The sequence below is a fragment of the Dermacentor andersoni genome, chromosome 1 (assembly GCF_023375885.2).
Source record: "Dermacentor andersoni chromosome 1, qqDerAnde1_hic_scaffold, whole genome shotgun sequence".
NCBI classification, from domain to species: Eukaryota; Metazoa; Arthropoda; class Arachnida; order Ixodida; family Ixodidae; genus Dermacentor; species Dermacentor andersoni.
This window is the reverse complement of record NC_092814.1, coordinates 84,486,475-84,509,363: the sequence shown is the minus strand read 5'-3', so window position 1 is coordinate 84,509,363 and position 22,889 is coordinate 84,486,475. Positions and strand designations below refer to the sequence as shown.

At 43.7% G+C, this 22,889-nt stretch overlaps 1 protein-coding gene and 1 non-coding gene across 9 annotated transcripts in view; both read right to left on the bottom strand.

The window, feature by feature from the left end:
* Positions 1-1,532: 1,532 nt before the first annotated feature.
* Positions 1,533-22,889, bottom strand: part of LOC126546314 (eukaryotic translation initiation factor 4E-binding protein Mextli-like) — a 100,620-nt gene continuing 79,263 nt past the window's right edge. For 6 of the 8 annotated variants that reach the window (XM_055061685.2, XM_072286185.1, XM_072286196.1 and 3 more), the window contains 3 exons: positions 22,668-22,856; positions 7,794-7,926; positions 1,533-5,065 (listed from right to left, as the gene is read on the bottom strand). In XM_055061685.2, the coding sequence (XP_054917660.1) occupies positions 5,046-5,065; positions 7,794-7,926; positions 22,668-22,856 (342 nt within the window). In that variant the 3' untranslated portion in view covers positions 1,533-5,045. Of the gene's footprint in view, positions 5,066-5,876; positions 7,927-22,667; positions 22,857-22,889 lie in introns of all 8 variants that reach the window. The other 2 variants (XR_011892488.1, XM_055061687.2) reach the window with 2 other exon arrangements.
* TRNAL-CAA (transfer RNA leucine (anticodon CAA)) lies at positions 19,999-20,071 on the bottom strand. Its single transcript has one exon. It is a non-coding gene; the product is annotated as a tRNA-Leu (tRNA).

The following is a 22,889-nucleotide window of genomic DNA, read 5'->3' as shown; positions in this document are numbered from 1 at the left end:
GTAACGATTCATGTCCGGACTATAATTAACAAAGAAAAAATAGTGGGGTAGGGGAAGAGGGACTGAAGCACCAAATTCAACTTCACCTGCAAGCCCCAACAGGTGCAAACTTCCGGTGAGCTGATTAAATTTGCATATGCAACAGCCAGCATGGGTGCCTTTCATTATTATTTACACATACTGCAGGCCAATGTTGTGGCCCAAGCAGGAGGGGTTGTAAACTAAATGACAAGCGAATAACAGACAATGTATGAAGTGAATTCATAAAGGCACTGAAACATGTTTAATGTGTTAATGTGAAAGCATTAAATGGCACACGAGGCGGAAAGTCCGGCATTGCCGGCATGACCAAACAATGGTCCAAAAAAGGCTATGAACCCTCGACCTTTGGTTAATTAAGGTATAGTTCAGGCAGTGCAACCTGCGTCCTTTGGCGAGAGTCGAACCTTCGACCTTTGGTGTTAAATAAGGTGAAGTTAAATACGGTGCAGTGAATTAAGGTAGAGTTAATTAAGGCACTCGAACCCACACCCTTTTTTGGAAGTGGATCCCTCGACCTTCGGTGGGAGTTGGACCCACGACTTTGCATTCTGGCAAGTCCGTGTTCTGTTGCTGCCGGTTTTTATGTACGGGGGTGAACCCCTCTGTCAAGCCAGTCATAGGCTTTTTGGCTGCACCCCTAACATCCCTGATGTTAAAATAAAGGTATCTGTATTTGGGGGGGGTATTTGTATAATGCCTAAGCTTCGTGCAGTGGTCGCAATGCTTTCGCATTCATCCACGTAGGGATAACCAAGTGCCCCTTGAATTTTTTTCTAATTGTACAACATCACTGTTAAATTATGTCGCCTCACGAATCTTCTGCTGGAAACTTTTTTTTGAATACTTCCTTCAAGCACAAGCAAAGTTAGGCGTAAATTATCGAACTGATGAGCGCCTTTCTATTTTATTTCCACTAGCCAATTGAAGCTGCACAGAGGAGAAGGCAAGGGGGCACAATGGAGCAATGCACCCCATCGCCCCACCCAAAGGTTAAGCATGAGAAGGCAGGTGGCGGCCACAGTATCTACACTGCGCTTTTCATTGCAAAGCAGACGCGCAGCAGACTCAACGCGCAACTATCCTTTTTTAGACCGGCAGTGAAACTATAAAATAATTTTTTTTTTTTTAGAGATCGCAGACATACATATTTTTTAAGTCAAATGAGTCACAATTGTGTTACTGTGAATGTTCTCGCAATCACAAAATCGGGCAATAGCTGTTGAGCGTCCAACTGCTTGCGACAACGCTGCATGACGACACTGTGGAAGCAAGAAGCGATTTTCACATCCTTTGAGTCTTGACACGAGATTGTAAATTTCGCTGCTGCTCGCACTGCAATAATATTTGGCTGACATGTTCACAGAAGCATTGCTAACAAATCAACAATGTTTTCTTACTGTGTTCAAAAAGCGTTTCAGGATTCCTTTAAAATGCAGGATTCTTGAGGCAGCAGCATCATGGAGGAGAAATGCAGGTGAAAAACATAGAACTCAAGAATGAACACAATTTATTTGTTCCTGTTCCCGGAAGACTACAGCCGTAGCCATAACCAGACATCATTACATGAACCATGGTACTGGTGGCTACAAATATGCACCATGGCTACAAAATTCACCAGTCTTTACATCACTCACAATATAGTTGTGCATCAGGAGCATGAATACCATAAAAATGACCACCAAGTTTAAATACAATGTAAAACTAGAGACAAGAAAGTCCACTTAAGAGTAAAATTCACATATACAATCTAAAACCAAATCAGCACTTTAGCAATGTGAATTAAAGGCAGAGGCAATGGACAAAAGCACCAATTCAACAAAAAAACGTTATAGCCAGTGTTCACAGAAATTTTTAGAATGTTTGTAGCTTTCCTATAGTCAGCCCAGCATTCACGACTGTGATTTTTGAACTCCAAAACTGGTTTAGGAAAAACTAGAAAATATGAACATGGAACATTCACTGGACCCTGCAGGAACTTTCAAAACACAGATAAAGCAGCACCTGAAAACTGTAATAACCAAAAGTTGCAAGTGAAAAACAAATTGTAACTCGGTGTTTTGTCCATGCAGCTAAAGCTGCTGAACCATGCTGAACCCTGTCCTGCACAACCAACTGGTACATTTGCTGCATTTTCCCACAACTATGACAAGAAGGTATACAGTGTGTTTAAGTTAAAAGTGTCAGTAATTTAATAAAAGTGCTAGGCTAGCTGGCAAACGTTGATTGTACAAATAGTTAACGCATTTTGGCAGACACACTTCTTGCAAATTAGTCCGCAAATACATATTTTTTATAACTTTGAAATTTTGCAATTATGGTATATATTAAAAACTTGACAATATCATTTAAAGATGACCTCATTTTTTTTAGTTTTGAAATGGTCAGCAAATTTGATAATTGGTACGTTAACAGGGAATCTTAGATTTGGGGACGCAAACCACACCCAGGTTGGCAGGCGCCTCAATTGGGGGTGCTTCGTGCTCTTTTGTGCTCACTTTGCATTCTTTTATATGCCCCGTGGTGTGCGTCCCCTAATGCTCGGGTGTGGCTTGCATCCCTGAAGCTAAAACTTTCCAATTTCACATTCAGAAGTAGAAGCCTTGAGACAAAGACAAACCTCCCATATTACACAGTTGATTGCTGGAGAAAGCTGAATCGTCTAGTTTTGCCAGCCAAAAAAAAAGGAGCACAGCTATTATAAGCTCTGCCAGATTTCGAGAGTGGTACGCTACGAGAAATTCATGTTAAATTGAGAATTTGTCAAACTACTGTTTCTGAATGTGATTAGTGTAGAGAGTAGAAAATTTGATGATGAATATTCCTTTTCAAATACAAACCATCTAGAACAAACAAAACGGAGTTGTCTTCAAATACGATTGTCCTCAAGAATGAATGGAAGGTGTAAAGGCTTCTTTTAAAGCTATTCCAGCTTAGATGTCTGCATAAAATAAATAGCAATACACAATCCCAAAAATATGATACATGTTTTTAATGTAAACATATATTGTAGTTGCAAAATTAAAACAATTTTTAGTTGTGTATTTGTCTAGCTTACTTCATGAAAATTGTCTGCCAATGCCCGTGAATCACTCATGCAAGCAGCATTTGCATAGCTAGCATAGCATATTTTATTAAGTTACTGACTCTTCAATTTGAAGGCACTGAATAACATTAAACACTGGCAATGAGGGCTCGGCAGTGCTGCAACTAAAGAGCATAAAAAAAACACTGGGCAAGTTGATTTTGCATCGTGAAGAAAAGCAGTACAAACAACAGTACAAGATAATTGCTGGGAAGACAGGCAAATGAACTTTAGTAATGCAAATGACAGTATACTTAAAAATGTTTTTTTTTTTTTGTGAATTACAAATGCTCCAATATTTCTTGTGTACATTGAGAATAATTTGACTGCTACCTTAAAAAAAGAATGCATTGCACTTGCAAGTGCTACAGTGCGATTCCAAATTCTTGCCAGTCTCAGATTCCATTGTGCTGACAAGCTCATGAATCTTGTCAATAATGGACTGCATGGTGTTTTGTCAATGAGGCACTTGACGGTCCACTTTCATGCCTAAGGCACTAGCTTAGGTGGAGCACTGAAAACAATTCTTAGCAAGTATGATATATTATGCCCATACAAGCCCTTAGTGTCGTTTTTCCTACTTACTCCTAAGTTGGGGATCCTGACATCTTTGCCCAGAAAGCTGACAACTCTTACCCTTAGGAGATACCTGTAAACTTTGAGGTGAAGGTCCAACAGCTAATTGAAGCTGGGTACCACAACGCACATTTTCTGAGCACCTCCTTTCAACAAAACAGCAAGAGTAAGGTAAGAGGAAAAATACTATCTGCAGCTGCTACAATGGACACCCATCTTGATTTCAGTGCCCCAGCTGAGCTTAGCACCCACTTCCAGAATGTGGACAGTCAAGCCCAGCCAAACACACCAAGCACCTTCAAAGTAAAAGCTGGATACAAAACATACATTCCAACTGCCATTATTAGATATTCCTGCCTTTTTGCAAGTCATCATCTGTTAGGTGAACAGGGTGCTGCATCAGTGACGCTTCAAAACACACCAGCACATTGCAAAAGACAACAGGCTGCAATTTAGTCATACAGTGCCACATTTGCCAAAGCAATCCATTTCTTTACAATGTGACAATCGGAAAGAGAGTCCCTTAACCAATGCATGTGGATTATTTTAGAACCAACCCTTTACCATTCAGCAAAAAGGACATAAGGAGCTTATCTGTCCTAGCTTTACCTCACTTTGTGCTGGTATTTGCCTTTCTCATCAACCTTTTTTTCTTCTTTCTTTTATGTCATATGTTGCCTTGTTTCAGGAGGAAAAAGATTCTGCTGCTCGTCACTACAGTGCGAGCTTTATCGTTTGCTCCTTTTTTTTGTTTGTAAATCCTACTTTTCTATACAATTGTTCTCAAGAATGAATGGAAGATGTAAAGGCTTCTTTTAAAGCTATTCCAGCTTTTAAATGCCCACATAAAATAAATAGTGACACACAATCCCAAAAAGTAATTTCAAGAAATGTAGGAAAACACACCATACACAAAAAAGCACACATTTAGATCAGCAGTCTTGTACACAAGTACAGTCAATCAACATAATTGTAAATGACATCAAGACAGACAGAAAGCAAATGCAAAAGATGAAGCAGCAATTTAGCAAAATAAGGTCTTTCAGCTTATTTAAGGTTGATTAAGTTGTTTGCATTTAGGTCAACACTACATGTCTGATGCTTTTAAATTCAAACACAATACATTTCTTCCAGTCACTGTAAAGCAAAGCAGCCTTTTGCAGAACATAAACCATCATTAGAAGATAACCACAACCTATAATTGCAACTGTGAAGAGCAAACCTTTCTGAATATATAACTTTGTTAAGAACTTTGGTAATAAGCTGTTTTGGAACAATGATCAGCCCTGTCCTGGGCATTCAGCTTCAGCAGCCATGGTCAACATTTCTCTCTTGGTGTCAGTCTTCACACGATGAACGATGAACCTGTGCATCAGAAGGTGTTCAACACAGAAAAGAGCCCACCCCATAAGTAAACCAACCAAACAAAATGCAACACAAACAAAACATTCTGAAGACTAAGGATTAAAATTTTGAGTTTTCTATTACCTCAGAGCAGGAACACAAGCTGTCATCAAGCAAAGACTTCTGGAAACATGGGTACACTAAGGAGACGCCTTTAAGAGGCCCTATTTGGTGAATGGAAATCATGCAGGCACATTGCAAGCAAGGATATAAGATTCATTGCAAATGTAACTGCAGTCGCTGGACAGCTTTGTGGCACCGCCACTGACCCCATCGACCTAATACATAAGGACAACCGAAATTTCAGGCACCTTACAGCATGCCATTTGATAATATGGATTCTGCCTGCACGACTGCGGGCTCATTCAGCCACCGAGTTGAGCAGAAAGAGCTATATTTTTGTGTAGGCAAGTTGCCGGCACAGTCGCTGGAATCTCCTTGTAATTGAAACTAGTGAAGCCTTTTCAATTCAGTAGTCACCAACTTAGCACGAACCATGTGACAAGCCAAGCCAAACCACTCAGCATTGGCAATTTGTTGGGCAAAGTTCCAAGCATCCAATGTATGGTCTTTCATGTTAAATAGCAACACAGTCCTGGGCGACTTCTCTGATTACTATTATGAAGTTTTGTCGCATGAATCATCAAGCAGCCTCAAACGGTGCCACTTCTACCCTCTATGTCTGCACAGTTGTGAGCAGCAATGAGCAAAGTGCCGGACAGTGACTGTTGTGAAAAAACTAGCAATCTTTGGCGACCGGAGTGCAGTGTACCTCTTTTCAAGTTGCCAGGGGATGGAGATCCTGTCCATGTAGTGACTGTACTTTTGTCTATCTGCAGTGACAACACAACAATGGTCGAAGCATACACTAATAGTCTACCTGTAGTGACGACATGACAATGTTGAAATATGGACTAACCAAGTCCATATGTGGACTAACGAAGACCAAGTGTAGGTGCATGTAGCAATGCACTGACTAGCGTTTTTTGGCCATGCGTAAAATAAAGACTCTTACTTTCAAGCGATTATATTCTCACATTTGTTCTGGCTTTTGGACGGTCCGTGCCGAGTCTGAATTTTCAGTCAGTGACTTAGTTTACTGCTCACAAAGTTGGGAGAAGCTGTTGCACTCTTTGAATTCAATTGTATATTTTGCAAAATAAATTTAATATTTGTACCACCCTAAAAATTCAAATCCCATGACCATTATTGTTTACTATTTTCATGTTATATACAGGCTGTCCAAGTACTTGCTGCCTTTAGCCAATTTAAGGCCTTTCAATGTTGAGTTTTAGTATGTGTAAAAAAAAACAAGGGTAAAGCAGCAGTAATACTTAGCTCATATCTGATTACTGGGAGCAAGGCGGCACGGAGGGAGGGAAAATATTTTCTTTCAGATGACACATCGTGGAAAACATAATATATATTGCACAGTTTTAAGCTTTCTTTGCTGCCAACCATGGCATTTTTACAGTTCTTGGGCATGGTGCAGGAGTGCTATGCTGACTTGTGCTTTCAGGCTCAGCTGCCAAAACATGATTTGAGGATGGACACATATAAGTAGCATTCATGACTGTGAAAAGCAGGTGTAAAAAATCACAGACACAAGAGATGAAAAAGGCAACAAAAAGAAGGTGAATATCCCTTGAAATGTGGCACGGAAGAAAGAACCAAAACTATGTGGGCATGCGCCGGAAACAGCAGCGCCAACCTGTCAACTATGGACACACGTGTTTATCCTGAACATAGCGGTTCAGGCATTCCAATTCTTAGCAGAAGAAACCCAAAGGCTAGCTGGCACACATGCTACTACAATCAGCACTGCTATAATGCACCTTAACGATAAGACACACATTTTCATTCCTGCATCTGAACGTAACTTCCACTATTCTCAAATGTGTGAGTGCAACTACTCATGCAGTAGTGTGAGAGAAGCCTGCACAGTGTTCTGACAAAGACCACTTGTGCTCATTCAAGCCTTGAGGTAACAACCTGTTTGCCTTACATAAAAATGACTGCAACTAATACCTTTTCATCTCATGTTCATATTTATTTTTATGCCTGCTTTTACAACTGTTAACTTTTACTGAACTTCTCAGCTTTCTGCATTAAAAGCAGCATGTTAGCATGTGTAATGAAATAATGTGCTAATGTAATTGTTGTGGTCTATTCTGATGTCACCGTGACACCATCCCTTTCCTCTAACACCACAGAGCTTGACTTTTGTAAAACATGTGAATTAAACAACACTTTTGTCAAGAACGCTATTTCATAAAGAAAACTCAGGCAACAAATAATTAAACTTTGCTATTAACACATCAAAGCACACAATGCATGCACCTGCACTTGAGCATGAGATAGTGAAGAAAGATAATAGTGAGAGCATCACAGGTCACTGGGGAAAACATTGAAGTTGTCCTGATTAAACATTCTAATACATTTTGTCAGTTACTCCATAAAAAAGTTTTCACTGTTATTAGCTATGTCCAGACTACGTAATCCTCCCAGAGCATGATCTACACATAGTGCCTTGAGGAACAAATCATGCCCAAGAAAATCACAGCAAAAGGAGCATATTACAAACTTTTGTTAGGTCATTTAGAATGAGTGTTATGACCTAGATATATTTTTAAATGGTAAAAACACAAGGTGCTTTCATTCCACGTTAGAAATATTCTTCAGGCAACACCTGGGTCATCCATCTCCAACACATCAGAACGCGGTGGTGTGGAGGAAACCGGAGAACTTGACACAAAGTCGGAGACTGAGGCCTGACGCATCATCCGTTGCCGGAACCCATCAGAGTCAAAAGGGGTGATGTGCTAAGATAGGAAGAAAATGAATTATGACAGTGAAGCCACTAAACATAGCTCTGTTCAGACAGCACCTTATTTTCTTTGACAGACCAACTAGTATATGCCACGCCACTCGTATGCTAGCCAAGCAAATTCGACAACAAGTATAATCAATATCATCGAAACATTGGAAGCTTGGATGACCATAAGAAAAGTGCAAGACATGCACAGGCCCAACAAACATTGACATGATCATTCGACTATAAGCTCAAAGAGGGACCAGACATGAATTGACAGCAAGCAAAATGTAGCAAAAGCTTGCAAAAAGCAGCAAAAACAGGTTTGAGCCACATGGTGGGTAAGGATAGCTACTAAAAAACAAAGGAGGGGCACATTTCACAATGCATCAAGCAAGTGAGATATTTCATAATGGATGCACTATTCAAGCAAACATATGGCAAACATATGCAGTGGACAAGCATGCAGTTTGGAAAAGAAGACTGTTTGGAATTCAAGCACACCACACGCGAAGATTTCAAAACAATGCCACAGAAGACATGCAGTACAAATGCTGCTACAGGACCTGTATTGGCATGCACTAAAATGATATTTTCAATGATATGAACTCAACGAAAAGCAAAGCAAAGCCTGACTTAATAAAATCAAATTCGTATGCCCCTTGATGAACTGCCAGTTATAAAAATCCTACTACATGCTTCAGCTGAGCGCTGCTCAATGCAAGATAGCAAAACAACTTATAACAACCCTGAAACATTTTTATGCTGCAAAATAAAGAGAACATTTTCTTTTTTCTAAATTTCGCACGATGGTTACAAGTATGAAACGCGAATGTTCAAGCGTTAACTGTGGTGTGAGTTAGGCGTTTTCGCTCCCAATTTCAAGCTTGCCACATTGCTTGGGGGTCTAAAGGTCCTGCTACCTCCATGAGAATTCAGTGTAAAGAATGTGTTATAGTATTCTGGTTTAAACTACCACGCTCCTCTATAACGCTTCAGTGCTCACGGGCTTTTTAAGCACATACTGGCACAGTTGGGCACGCAACAGCATACCGAGCAAGCCACCACCACTGGCACTCCTGTAAACACTACCTCGTTAATGTGATGCTGCATAACATACCTGTGCCCACACTGACTCACGAAGAGAGAAATTAGGTCGGAACGCGACAAAACTTCCACAATACTGCAAGCAAAATCGAGGAGTTCTATTGTCTGGAAGGCACGGAAGGCAAGACCATCGTGTGGTCTTGCAGGGAATTAAGTGTTGCATTCCGTGACTGAACTCTCCTCTCGATGGTGGGTGTGCACTTCCACCGATGGAAGTCCCTTTTGGCAAGCTGCTATGGTCTGCGCTGCACTGCTCTCTCTCTCTGCAGACACCGCCCACATGAAATTGAGGAATGAGCTAACAAAAGCTAGATCTTAAAAGAAAAAGTTGACCGCCATTTCACTACTGTGAGGAGGGGTGCCAACAAAGCTCAGTATCCGCAGCTCTTCGTTGTCGTAACGGTTTGGCTTCGCGCTCCCTCACGGGCGAGGTCGGCACTTCGACGACGAGTCCTTTCTCGAGCGAGTTCCTGGTGGCATTCATGAAATGTCGCCTGTTCTTAGGTCAAACGCACGATGCGCGGCACGCTCCCACTGCCATTCCTTCAACGCAGCCAGCTCTTCGGCAAAACGAACCAAACGCGGCCTCCCCATCAGACTGCAGGGCCTGAACTGGCGGTAAACGGCGGGCATGAGGCGAGCGAGCACGTGATCACGCCCTTTCCCTTCTCTAGAGGGAGGGGATGCCTGTAATTGGCTCGCGTCTTGTGCTGCGTCTACTTCTTCATGCATATAAAACCCCGCTTTAAAGGATGCGTATGATGAATTCACAGTGGCTGAATCGGTTAGCATGGTGGTCTTGCAGCCCAGAGGTCAGTGGTTTGAATCCACAGCCCGACAAGGACTTATTTTCGCGTGGCTTGAGTTTTTTCATACGGAAACACCAACACCGATGCCGACACGAGTGAGGCAATACAAGCTTCGCTTGGAAAGTATCCAATAACGACATAAAGCTTGATACCCTACTCTCTTGTGTACAGTACTACAGTTCAATAAAACTGTTTCTTCTAAATCTAAAAAAAAAAAAACAAAAAAAAAACGCAGTAGCAATACATGCTCATGCCTAGCTGCCTAAGGAAGTTCTTTCATGTGGTGTTTGCAAAGAAAATTAAAAAAAAAAAGACGAAGAAAATAATAATAATAAATAATTAAACGAAAGAATGGAAAAACATATAGCAGCAACAAGTGCCTGAACAACACAGAAAAGAACATGCAAGCTAACATATGCATTAAGCAAAGGCAGGCAGAGGGCAGAAACACACATTCAGGAGCTATGGCATATAATAGGCCACAAAAAAAAAAAAAAAAAAGAATTGAACACAAATGCAAGCACTTTCCAAAGTTCTGAGAGCACACATATGCAAACTGACTAAAATCTATTGTTGGGCCCTACAGTCACATTTCTTTATGATGACGGTTTTTTCTTCTCCTCTACATTTATCTCTGTTATCAAGATTTCACTTACCTATATGTGATAAACACATAGTATCAGAATGTCATTAGACAATAAGTGTTGTAGGTCCTAGAGTAGGGAATGTACACGATGCCAGCAGCATTTCTTTTAAATTTTCATGATTACCATTGGTTGATTGAGAACAAGATAATCCTCTGTAACTAATAGAGGTGTGCGAATATTTGAAGCTCTAGAATAACGAATCGAATAGTCACTATTCGTAAATGCAAATATTTTTCGAATACTTTTCGAATATTTCAAAATGTCAACTGCCCCTAATTAAACATAAAATAGGAGCAAAAGTACGGTAAATTTTCACCCCCACAGGCATAGTATAGACATAAAACATAAGGACTTGCATAGTGGAGCAGGGGAGGAGGGGGGGGGGGGGGGAGTATTCTGTAAGTGTCCACCTAGTGGACATGACCATTTCGTCTGCTGATGAAGTGCTGATTGGCTGTGGTTGCCTGTCTCCTTCTGACGTGTAACAAAGCACAGCTAATCAGAGCTTCAGAAATAGACGAAATGGACATGTCAGGTGGAGACTTGCAGAATAGCCCCCCAGGTACGTCGCTTTGGTAGCCATACTTTACAAGCTATATATACAGCGGTAATTCACACTCTCTGAAGAGTCCTGTGAATGCAAAGAAACTACTTGTTTGCTGCTAATGCTCCATTTCTGCTTTTACTATACTACGCTTCATAACATACCATGAGCATTTAATGATAGAATGTTGTTAACTTGAAGAATACCAGGATGTGAGCATCATTTTATATAAATTGTGAGCCGTTCATTATTTAAACACTATTTAAAAACTATTCGATTCAACTCGCTTCTGGTACTATTTGATTCACACTCGATTCAGCCTCAAAAATCCCTATTCACGCACCCCTAGTAAATACCCAAGGAGCCAAAAGCCCACAGTGCCATTCGACTCACTGACTGCTGGCTATGCTGTCAGTAGCTACCACTGCCAAGGTGCCTTGCTTTCGCAGACTAAGGTTCACCCAATAAACATTTTACTTATTTTTTTAAAGCTTTCTTCCCTGCCTGCCTGCGCCTGCCACTTCCATATAAACATAATGGTGGGTCTCCTGTGGTAATCCAGAAGGCAGTCACCTTCACTTTCCAAGGGTTCGACACTATGACCATGAAGGAAAACACACAGAAGAGGTGCTGTGCCATTTATGCGTTCTTTCTTTTGTGGTCATCAGTTTCATGCTGAGATTTAATAATTTATTATCTTGCACCAACAGGCCAAGCAACATTTCTTCAGGTTTGGTCACATGTGCTTTAATCTAGGAACTTTCGAATATGAATTCATGTGATAAAGCAGGAGTAATATGAGATTTATATGCCTCAAATGCTTAAAAAAAAGCATGATCAAAATTGCAACATTTCAAAATGTCCCCACTAAAAATTTTGAATATTTGAATCTTTTGAATAGTGAATCGAATATTGTCTTACTCGATTAGGTCCTCAAATCAAAAAGTCCCTATTTCAATATACGAATACTTTCGAATACTTTGTCATTGACTGCACACAATCAAACAAGAAGTAGAAGCAAAAATGCTATATATTTCATCCTAGTGACAGTGAATATAAAGTAATGCTGCATCACTAGCCGGACTTTTCTGGCTAAACACAATCACTTACAATAAGATGTTCTTTAGATACAACATTTGGCAGTGGGTATTGTTTGGTACTACAGTAAAACCTCGTTAAACCGTGCCCACTTAAACAGTAGTTTCGTATTAAAAGTAGTAAAGTCAAATCCCCGACTCAGTGGGCATTAAACATAATGCGTTTTCTATCCGCATAAACCGTACCAGCTTATTGCATACGTATCGGTTAACACGTAGTGTTTCCACTTTTCGTCGTGCAAACACTGTGGTGCTTTGTCTCCATCGGGCGGCCCGGCAGAACAACAAGCCTCAGAGATCTGAACAACGGCCTCCAAGCGCCCTGTGCGTTTGCGCGTGAAGCCACATCAACATCAACATCATTTCGGCGCCGCCCCAAAGAGCGTTCTGGCGTCATGTAAGCGAGGATTCGCGTCATGCCGAAGCTCAGATAAAAAAGACGCTGGGTGCTCAGCATAAATGAAAAATTAGACATCGTTCGTGCTGTCGAACGTGACACGAAGAAGTCGGCGCTGGCACGCGACATGGGTCTAGTGTTGACTACGGTGCGTGGCATTTGGAATGTCAAGAAGTTGCATGGCAGCACTGCTGTGACCGCGAAGAGATGTCGGCTGCGAGGTTCGACTTTTCGCCATCGTTGCCACTGTTGCGCCGAAGTTTCGCCTAGCGACAGTGATAAGGATGACACGGAAAGCGACAGCACGGGCGATTCAGGCCCGACAGTGGTAGAAGCTGTGCATTACGTCAGCCTCACGAATGCAATCGTCGCGACAAGAACAGCACCATGCAATGAAAAGGTGCCCCGCAACTTCTGCAACACTACTGCGCCCGCGCACGGAGAATATGCAACACTAACGAGGAAGCTGCAATGTGAGGGTTTGCCGAGAAGAGGGGGCTGGTTGAAAAGCTGGCTCGCAGCTTCAGTAAGTTTGAGGCTGCTGTTGTTGCTGCTGAGCCGCCGCGGCATCAAACGAAAATAACACTTTTGCCGCGCAAAGTAAATAAATACTGGACGTTTTTTCCCCTTTCATCACACTCTCTCTTCTGTTTTTGTAACTCTTCTGTTTTAGGTAAGTGGGCGATCTCATGCTATTTTGGTTAAGCAGTGCTACTGTTTAGTACATACTTTTTCCGAGCTCCGGCCAACTACGGTTTAATGAGGTTTCACTGTATCTTAAATTTAGGACCAATGTCCTCTCATTAAACTAAATCAGGATATGTTTCATTGTAACATACTTCATTACAATATTGGCGCCATCTGCCACAACAATTTTGAGCTAGGGAAAAGGTGTTTTATTAATTGGTCCACAAGGTTACCTTTATAAACTTCACATAATAATGCATGACCACATATTTTCCGAAGAGCCCCAAATTAGCAAATAATCTGCTGTCATTCCCAATGCTTCCTTTGTGCTTTCATGCACCCTTTATAATGTGCAGTGTAATGGCAAACTTTCTACTGTTCCGATTACCAGGATGTCAAAATTGTTTGATGTACAAATACTCGATTTCGAATCGAATAGTGAATGTTCGAATAATTCGATTCGCGAATCCAACATCTAAAATTCGATTATTCGAACATCAGTACCTTAGGTGAATGACTCGGCCATGCAGGTCGATGCCCCGATGCGCACAGCATTCCTACGGCGCACAATCTTTATCGGTATAAGGTTTGCCCAGGTCGTTCAGACCGATTGAAATGATTTAACGCTATGCGAACAGAGGGCACAACAAAAGCAGCGCGTGAGGAAAGCATGGAAGCATGTGTGAAGATCGGGCCAATTAGTCACCAGAAGGCACGCTGATCGCAGTGAATACACAAGTTTCATAGATTCGCGCAGTTCCCAGCTTTCCACCTACATGCGAGCACACAGACGAACTTGGCATGCATGCTTGCAGTAGTTGCCAGCTGGTCGACCACGGACCCAAACGTCGCTTCAACAGCCATGAATCTAACTCGTATGTGTGATCTCACGACTGATCACTGATAAGCCACCAGTAAGAAGATATTAGCGACAAGCTTTCCGTGACGGTTTGTGGCCCATTGTCATATCGGCCGGCAGCAAATTTTCGTCCCGACCACACCATTTCGCCACACTGTCTAGCTTGTTAGGACTAATGAGAGCTTCTGCGTCGTCGGCTGTCGGCGAGTAAAGTTAAGGCTACCGAATGAACACAGATCTATTTACAATGATTGCATGATCCTTAGAAAGCCGACAAACCGCCTCGCCAATGAAAACAAGTGCATAAGATGACTGTCGATGTTCACGGCTGCCCTCTTTGAAAAATACCATACGGTGGCCCCTAATTCCGAACGCCGTTCGTAGGCGTACAACGCTCACTTTTTCATAGCTTTGAGCTTTGAATACTAGCTTTGGATTTACATAGCTGGCTCGAAAATATTGTTATGCAGCGATCCATATGTGGATGAATGCAAGGCTTGGCAGAGCGATAAAGACGACGATGAGGACACTTGCACATGGGCCGGATCAGACATCTCTTGCCCTAGCTTTCCTTGTAGATACTGTGGAAATATATCCTTCGCCTACATCTCGCCTCTGCGCTTGTCCAGCAAGTTTGTCGAGCAGCCATGGTCAGTGGAGCCCTGGAATGAGGACACCACCCACTTGACCTCAAGAGCAACAACCTCGATGGTTGAAATAAATGTTTCTCTCTCTCTCGCCTCTGTCACACTGTGGTGGACGTACGGGGTACATCATGTCTTGCAACGGAACTGCCCAGCGGTCGTCGTTTTGGGCATCTGTCTGCAATGGCAGAAGACGCGGAGCCTACATCAGTGCCTGCCACTTCAACGGTCATGCTGGTGTAACTCCAGGATCATGGCATGTTCTGCGGTTCGTTCCGGTGAAGCGAACGTTGAAGATCAGCTGGCAGAGTATGAACGCGTGAGTGCTAACAACCGATGGGGCCCTACCCTATGTTGGCAAATATATTCTATCTCAAAGGCTCTGCGAAAGTATGGCTCGATAACCACGAAGCTGAGATCGGGAGCTGGGACATCTGCAAAGAAAAACTACGAGACTTGTTAGGGAAGCCCACTGGCTGAAAGATCGCACCAAAAAAGATGCTCATGTTACGTGTGCAGATGTCTACAAAACCCTACATCTTGTACTACGTCTCGTGAATAGAAGATGTGTTATTGCTATGCCAAAAGGCCAATGCCGAGATAACAGAGGATGACAAGGTGGGGCATATCTTGAAAGGGATCGCCGATGATGCCTTCAACCTTTTAATGTGCAAAAATTTCTCTACAGTCGACGCTATTATAAAGGAGTGCCGGCGCTTTGAGCAGGCTAAAAGCCGGCGTGATGGCCAAGCGTTTGTCCGGCTTCCCAATACGGTGGCAATGTCCTCTTGCGAAGACCATTTGGTAGCATAGCCGTCAGTTCCATCAGAACGGCTGACACGGATTGTGCGCCGTAAACTTGAGGTCATGACCCCTGCCCCAGTTCACACCGATGACTCGAGCTCGATTATGACTCCCCATGTCCAAGCCATTGCACGGCAGGAGCTTGCCAATGTAGGCATTCACTCTGTTTGCACCGTGGCCAGCCCAACACAAACTTCATAGCATCTGCCCCTATCCTGTCGAGAGCAGCAATTTCCTACACAATATCACGACCCTGCTGTGTGGAGAACCTCTGACAATCAACCGATACGCTTTCTCACCGTATCAGCTACGTCGGCCGTTACTGCATCACTTACTGGCCCTCGCTGCCTTGAACGCCGTCAACCCCTTACTGCCATCCAGACAGCCAACTGCTTCCCACCTTCAATACACTTGTATTTCCCCAACGCCGATGGTCCCACAAGGATATAGTCACTCACCGTCACCGTGCGGTCACCAGCACCACAAATCCTCCTCTAAGGCTGCCGACGAGACGAAGCCTGTGAGACGCTGATGTTGATGGCGTCGCTATTTCAGCACTCATTGACAGTGGGGTGCATACCTCTGTAATGAGTGCAGATCTCCGTCGTCGCCTTCATAAAGTGATCACGCCTTCCGCTTTCCGCATGCTTCGCACCGCTGATGGAGGGACTCCTGCCATTCTTGGGATGTCCACTGCCCGCGTCTGCATTGCTGGTCATCCCACTTCAGTCCAATTTGCCGCCATTGAGACGTGCCCCCGTAATCTGATCCTCGGCTTCGATTTTTTTGTCCAGCCATTCTGCCCTCATTGATTGTGTGACCGGTGCTCGTCAGGTTGAGCTGCCCCACCTTCTTGATATTCCAGCCGGCATACCACCATGCTTATGCTCTTGCCATCCCGTTCACTTGCCGTCTCAAGCTGCTACATATGTTACTTTAACGTCTTCACGTGATATGCCCGATGGCAACTACGTCTTGTCTCCGATTATCAGTGTTCTGTTAGGCCACGATGTCGCCCTTGCTCACACTATTTCCATTGATGACAATACAGAGGTCGTTCCCTTTCCCAACGTCAGCTGATGACTAAGGTTATTATTCCTTAAGGCTTGTCGCTGGCCACCATTTCCGTACTTGACCCCAGCAAGATTGCCGCTTTGGATGCAGATGTTTCACAGCCTTCTTGCTCCGTCAACTTCACTCCTTTGTCTCTCGACGACATTAACAAGATGATTGCTCCCAAGCTGATCCAGGCGCAAGCTTGACATCTCTACCGCATCCTGTCATTCTATCGCGACATCTCTGATTTTGATGGCTGCCCTATAGGCCAAACATCTGTCGTGACTCATCAAATAAACACTAGTGACGCCAACCCTATACACCGGCATCCATACAGCGTATTTCATTACGAACATCAAGTCATCCAGAACTAGGTCGACAAAATTGTATGCAAAAGACATCATCAAACCTTCGTCTAGCCCGTCGATTTCCCCCGTCATGCTCATGAAAAAGGAGGATGGCAACTGGCATTTCTGTGTTATCGGAATTTGAACAAAGTAACTCATAAAGACGTCTACCTCTTGCCTCGCATTGATGACGCCCTCGACTGCCTTTATAGAGTCCAATATTTTTCGTCCATCGACCTTCGGTCTGGCTATTGACAGATTCCAGTCGATCCTATGAGCCACGTAAAAACTGCCTTTATTACGCGAGATGGCCTGTACCAATTCATGGTCATGCTGTTCGGACTGTATGATGCCCCAGCAACTTTCGAACGTACGATGGATTCTCTGCTTCGGGGACATAATTGGTCCATCTGTTTAAGCTATTTAGACGATGTCATTGTCTGCTTGCCTATGTTTGACAGCCGCTTTACCCATTTATCAGCCGTTCTTGCCGTCTTCCATCGAGCCAATCTTCAGCTGAACTCTGCCAAGTGTCATTTCGGGCGACGCCAGATGACTATGCTTGATAACCTGGTCAGTGCTGCCGGTGTTCAACCAGACTCCCGACAAGGTGCAAGCAGTGCAACCATTTCCCGTGCCATGCTCAGCCAACGACGCCTGGAGTTTTGTAGGATTACTTTCCTACTTTCATCGCTTTGCCCGAAATTTCACAGACATCGCCTGCACTCTTACTGAACTCTTGAAGCAGGTTCCTTTCGTGTGGAGACCTGAACAAGCAGGTTCGTTTTCTGCCCTCATCCACCTACTCACTACACCACCAATACTATACTGGCCCATTTCGACCCCTCATCACCTACAGAACTTCCCACCGATGCCAGTGGTTATGGAACTGGGGCTGTCCTTGGCCAAAAACAGCACGGCAAGGAACATGTCATCGCCTACGCCAGTTGATTTCTTTCATCACTCGAATGGAACTTTTCCATCACTGAACACGAGTGCCTGGCTTTATTTAGTAAGGGCTGTCACTGAATTTAGACTTTACTTGCTAGGCCAAACATTTTCTGTGATTACTGACCATGATGCCCTCTGCTGGCTCTCGTCGCTCAAGGATCCGTTCGGAAGTCTTGGCCGCTGGGCACTACAGCTCCAAGAATACTCGTTTATTGTGCACTACAAGCCTGGACAATTGCACCAAGATGCAGATTGCTTGTCAAGCCACCCTGTTGATGCTCCCGACCTCACTGACCCTGATTTAGATGCCTGCACACTGTCTATCCTTGCTTCAGATGATATCCCCACTGAGCAGTGACGAGACACATCTTTACGGCTCACCATCGACCCTCTAACCTCTATATCACCAGACCATTCTGTTCGCCTATTTGAACTACACGACAATGTTCTGTATGGTCGTTACCTCAGCTCAGATGGCCCAGAGCTGCTGCTTGTCCTACCTCTCCATCTACGCTCCAGCCTTCTTCACCAGCTTCACGACGCAACTGCCGGTCATGTAGGTGTCTCGCATAGTTACCACAGCATCCGGCATTGGTGCTGGCGTAAACAAGCGACGACATGAATGCTTGTGAAGGCTGCCAGTGCCGCAAGCGCCCTTCAGCGCTGCCTGCAGACCTATTGATATACCTGCAGAGCCATTCTTCCGCGTCGGCTTTGACCTTTTATAGGCCCTTTCCCTATGTCCATCTCGAGAAATAAATGGGTTGCGGTCGCGACAGACTCGGCCACGCGCTTCGCAATCACCAGGGCATTGCCGACAAGCCGTTCTACAGACATCGCTGACTTTCTCCTCTACGACGTAATTCTCCATCATGGTGATCCTCAGCAGCTTTTCACCGACTGCAGGAGGTACTTCATCTCAAGAGTGGTAAATGACATCCTTCACGCCTGCTTTACTGAACATAAGCTCACTACCGCTTATCATCCACAAACGAATGGATTGACCGAGCGCCTGAACCAAACACTAACTGAGATGCTGGCCATGTATGCTTCATCTGATCACCGTGACTGGGACAGCACATTACTATTTGTTACCTTCGCGTACAATTCGTCACGGCATGACACCGCTGAATATTCACCATTTTATTTACTGTTTGGCCGATATCCTGCATTGCCATTCGAGACTCTCCTTTCGTTGGCTCCTCACTTGCCTACTGAATACGCCAGTAGCGTCATTGCTCGAGCCCGTGCAGCTTGTCAACTTGTCCACGACCAACCCTGTGCTTCGAACGAATCCCAAAAAGTCCAATTTCGACAGCAGACACAGAAGTGAGCACTTCACGCTTGGCTCTCTGGTCCTCCTATGGTCACCATGCCACCGCGTTGGCCTATCAGAGAAGCTCCTCTCGTGTCACACAGGGCCCTACAAGGTGCTGCCAGGACGGCACTTGTGCTGCTGGAGGGTGATGTTGCAGAGCGATCTGAACATGGATGGATGAATGCTAGGCTTTGCAGGGCAATGAAGACGAAGATGAGGATGCTTGCACGTGAGCCTTATCGGATATTTTCTATTGCCCTAGCTTTCTTTGTAAATATTCTGGAAATATATCCTTCACCTACATCTCACCTGCGCCACAATATCATGTGACAGGGCACTAACCCCTGGCTGTAGATGCGTTTACACAGATGCCAGATGGATACGGATGATGACGCCAACAGCCAAGAAAAGAGGGGGGGGGATCTTTCTGTGGGCCTTCCGATTTGAGAACTTCTTGCTGTTGGCGCCGATGACCACGCTGAGCGCTACTGAGTAACGTGACGTGCATTCCCCCCTTTTGTCTGCCATGCAGATTGGCCTTAACAAGCTTACGATAACCTACAGAAACCACCTGCCATAAAGATGTAAGAACCCTCCTGTTTTCTGCAATAAAACTGGAAAGCAATACTTTCTAAACAACAGAAGATTGCCATTAAGCACAGTATGGCCCACTATTAAACTGAAAACCACATTGGTATATAAGAAGCCAACAAACACTGACACCAAAGACAACATAGGGGAAATTACTTGTGCTTTAATAAATGAAATAAAGAAATGATAAATGAATGGAAATTAAAGTGGATGCAAAAACAACTTGCCGCAGGTGGGAACCGAACCCACAACCTTCGCATTTTGCGTGCGATGCTCTACCAATTGAGCTACCGCGGCGTCATTTTCCAATCCATTTTCTTGGGTATTTACGTGTCCTAGTAGAACCCTGGGAGTGTTGGCCAGCGCCACCACTCACAGACCTTGGCGGCGGACGTGGAACGTCCTTTTTGCCACAGGCGTCACGAGAACGTGATCTTTTTTTTGGGGGGGGTGAAGGCAACTGGTCAATAAACCCACATATGCTACCTGAAGGCATCAATGTTGCCGGACTCGAGACCCTCGTTATGTAATCAATGAGAAGAAAGGTGGTTAACCGAGGGGCCCGATTTTTATTAGTCATATCAGAAGAAGCCAACAAACACTGACACCAAGGACAACATAGGGGAAATTACTTGTGCTTTAATAAATGAAATAAAGAAACGATAAATGAATGGAAATTAAAGTGGATGAAAAAACAACTTGCTGCAGGTGGGAACCGAACCCACAACCTTCTCATTGATTACATAACGAGGGTCTCGAATCCGGCAACATTGATGCCTTCAGGTAGCATATGTGGGTTTATTGACCAGTTGCCTTCACCAAAAAAAAAAAAAAAAAGATCACGTTCTCGTGACGCCTGTGGCAAAAAGGACGTTTCACGTCCGCCGCCAAGGTCTGTGAATGGTGGTGCTGGCTAACACTCCCAGGGTTCTACTAGGACACATAAATACCCAAGAAAGTGGATTGGAAAACGACGCCACGGTAGCTCAATTGGTAGAGCATCGCACGCGAAATGCGAAGGTTATGGGTTCGGTTCCCACCTGCGGCAAGTTGTTTTTTCATTCACTTTAATTTCCATTCATTTATTGTTTCTTTATTTCATTTATTAAAGCACAAGTAATTTCCCCTATGTTGTCCTTGGTGTCAGTGTTTGTTGGCTTCTTCTGATATGACTAATAAAAATCAGGCCCCTCGGTTAACCCCCTTTCTTCTCGTCCATTGGTATATAATACCCCTGACACATGGGCACTCTAAAGTCCTTTAGGTAAGAGGACATCTACAGGAAAGGCGTTCAAGTGCAGTGACACACAACAAAAGAGTATCTCCTTTACGGCAAAGTTCCTTTTCGGGAAAGGAGATCGCGCAACTACTTTTCGAGCGGAAAAGGAGTTACTCTCGCACACAGCGTGCACAACTAGTCAATAGAAGGAAACCTGCCACACAACTACGGTGCCCATAGGTATTTTCTTTACCTTGCGAAAATGTTTTAATTGTTAGCGGTAATACAATTTGTCGAATAGTGAAGATTTCCTCTAGCTATACTCTCAAACGCTCGCATAACGTCGCTAGTGCCGCCATGTTGTATTCCGGCAGTGTCGTCGTCGTTTGCTGTGCGCATGTGGTGTGTTCACGTCCCGAGATGGAGACTGCACAATCAGCGCCCGCAGGAAATACCCAGAAGAAACCACAGTTGTTGGAATAACATATTGAATAAAACGCGTTACGCCTGTGCGCACAAAGGAAGGGACGACAAAGACGTGAGAAAGGACGACAGAAACGTGGGCATCACCAGAATAAACAGCACGCACAGTAAAACACCGGCTGCACATAGTTGCTGGACCAAGTTAAACGGCAGCTAGCAACGCAAAAACGCGAATAAAATAAACGACTATAAGCATTATTAGCCATCAACAATGAAAAAAATATATTTTTAGGTTCTACAGTAGCTAAGTGTAATTAAATACACAGCTTTTTAAGAATGTTTTCTCTCTTGTGGCTTTAACAGCCAGCGCTATTTTTCTTGCAGCGTTCATCTGAGGAACTACCTAAAGAAGTTCAGTGCGGTGCCGTGTGTCATCGCCGCAACTCCTTTCTGCAAAGGGTCCTTCAGAGTAGCAAAAGGGGTTTACTGGAAAGGACTTTAGTTTTGCCCGTGTGTCAGGGGTATAAGGCATCTTCGCTATTTCTTCACCTTCAGAGGGAGAAAAGCACTCAATTCTATTAGACAGACATTATATCGCTAAAAAATATTTTTCAGACCTTCGTATACGAACTGAGTTGTTACCAGTGCTGGCGTGCTAATTTGTTGTTTCCTTTAATAAGAGTAGAGCATACTATGCACCTCGACTCATAGATACCCGAGTTACTGACAGCTAGCAAGATTCTTGTTAAGTAATGTGATTAGCCTCCTGAGCATGTGCAGCACTGCTTCTTGCACAAAATTTGGAAGCACAAACATTTGTGCTAAATTTCCCGATATTCAATTGGATATTCGGTTTTTTGTCTTGACTTCATTAAACATTCGATTTGAAATCTACTTTGTGTTCGCACACCTCGAATGAATGGTAACAAAACTGTACATCATTTGCAAACTATCTCAAAAATATTCAATATTCGATTCACTTTTAACACGATTTCATTCTATTTGATTTGGTGTTAAAAACTGCTGCTCACATACCCCTAGACATCACTAAAAGCATATTTTAATGTCAACTATAAACTATAAAATGACCTTTCCAGAGTAACGTTAAGGCACGTACAATAATAAAAAGAAGGGGATGAAAGAAACCACGAAAGCAGTGTTCATATTCAGAAGGAAGGCAATTATATTCTTAATTATCTCTTCTGAAAAGGATATCCTGGTTCATGAAATGTTCTGTGCTTCCATACATACCTGCTTCACCATTAAGTTTGCCACTTCAGGGTCCAATGAAGGGAAATCTGGTGGCATCTGTGTGGCAAATGGTGAGTGTGACAACTGAAGGAGAGTGTCTCGTGAGTAGTTCTTGCACTTTGACACCACGTCAATTGGTGCATCAGAAACATCTGACGAAGCAGAGGAAGGCACTTGAGGACGGTCAGCCTGAAGACAACCAATCGCAAACAAAAGTGAAAT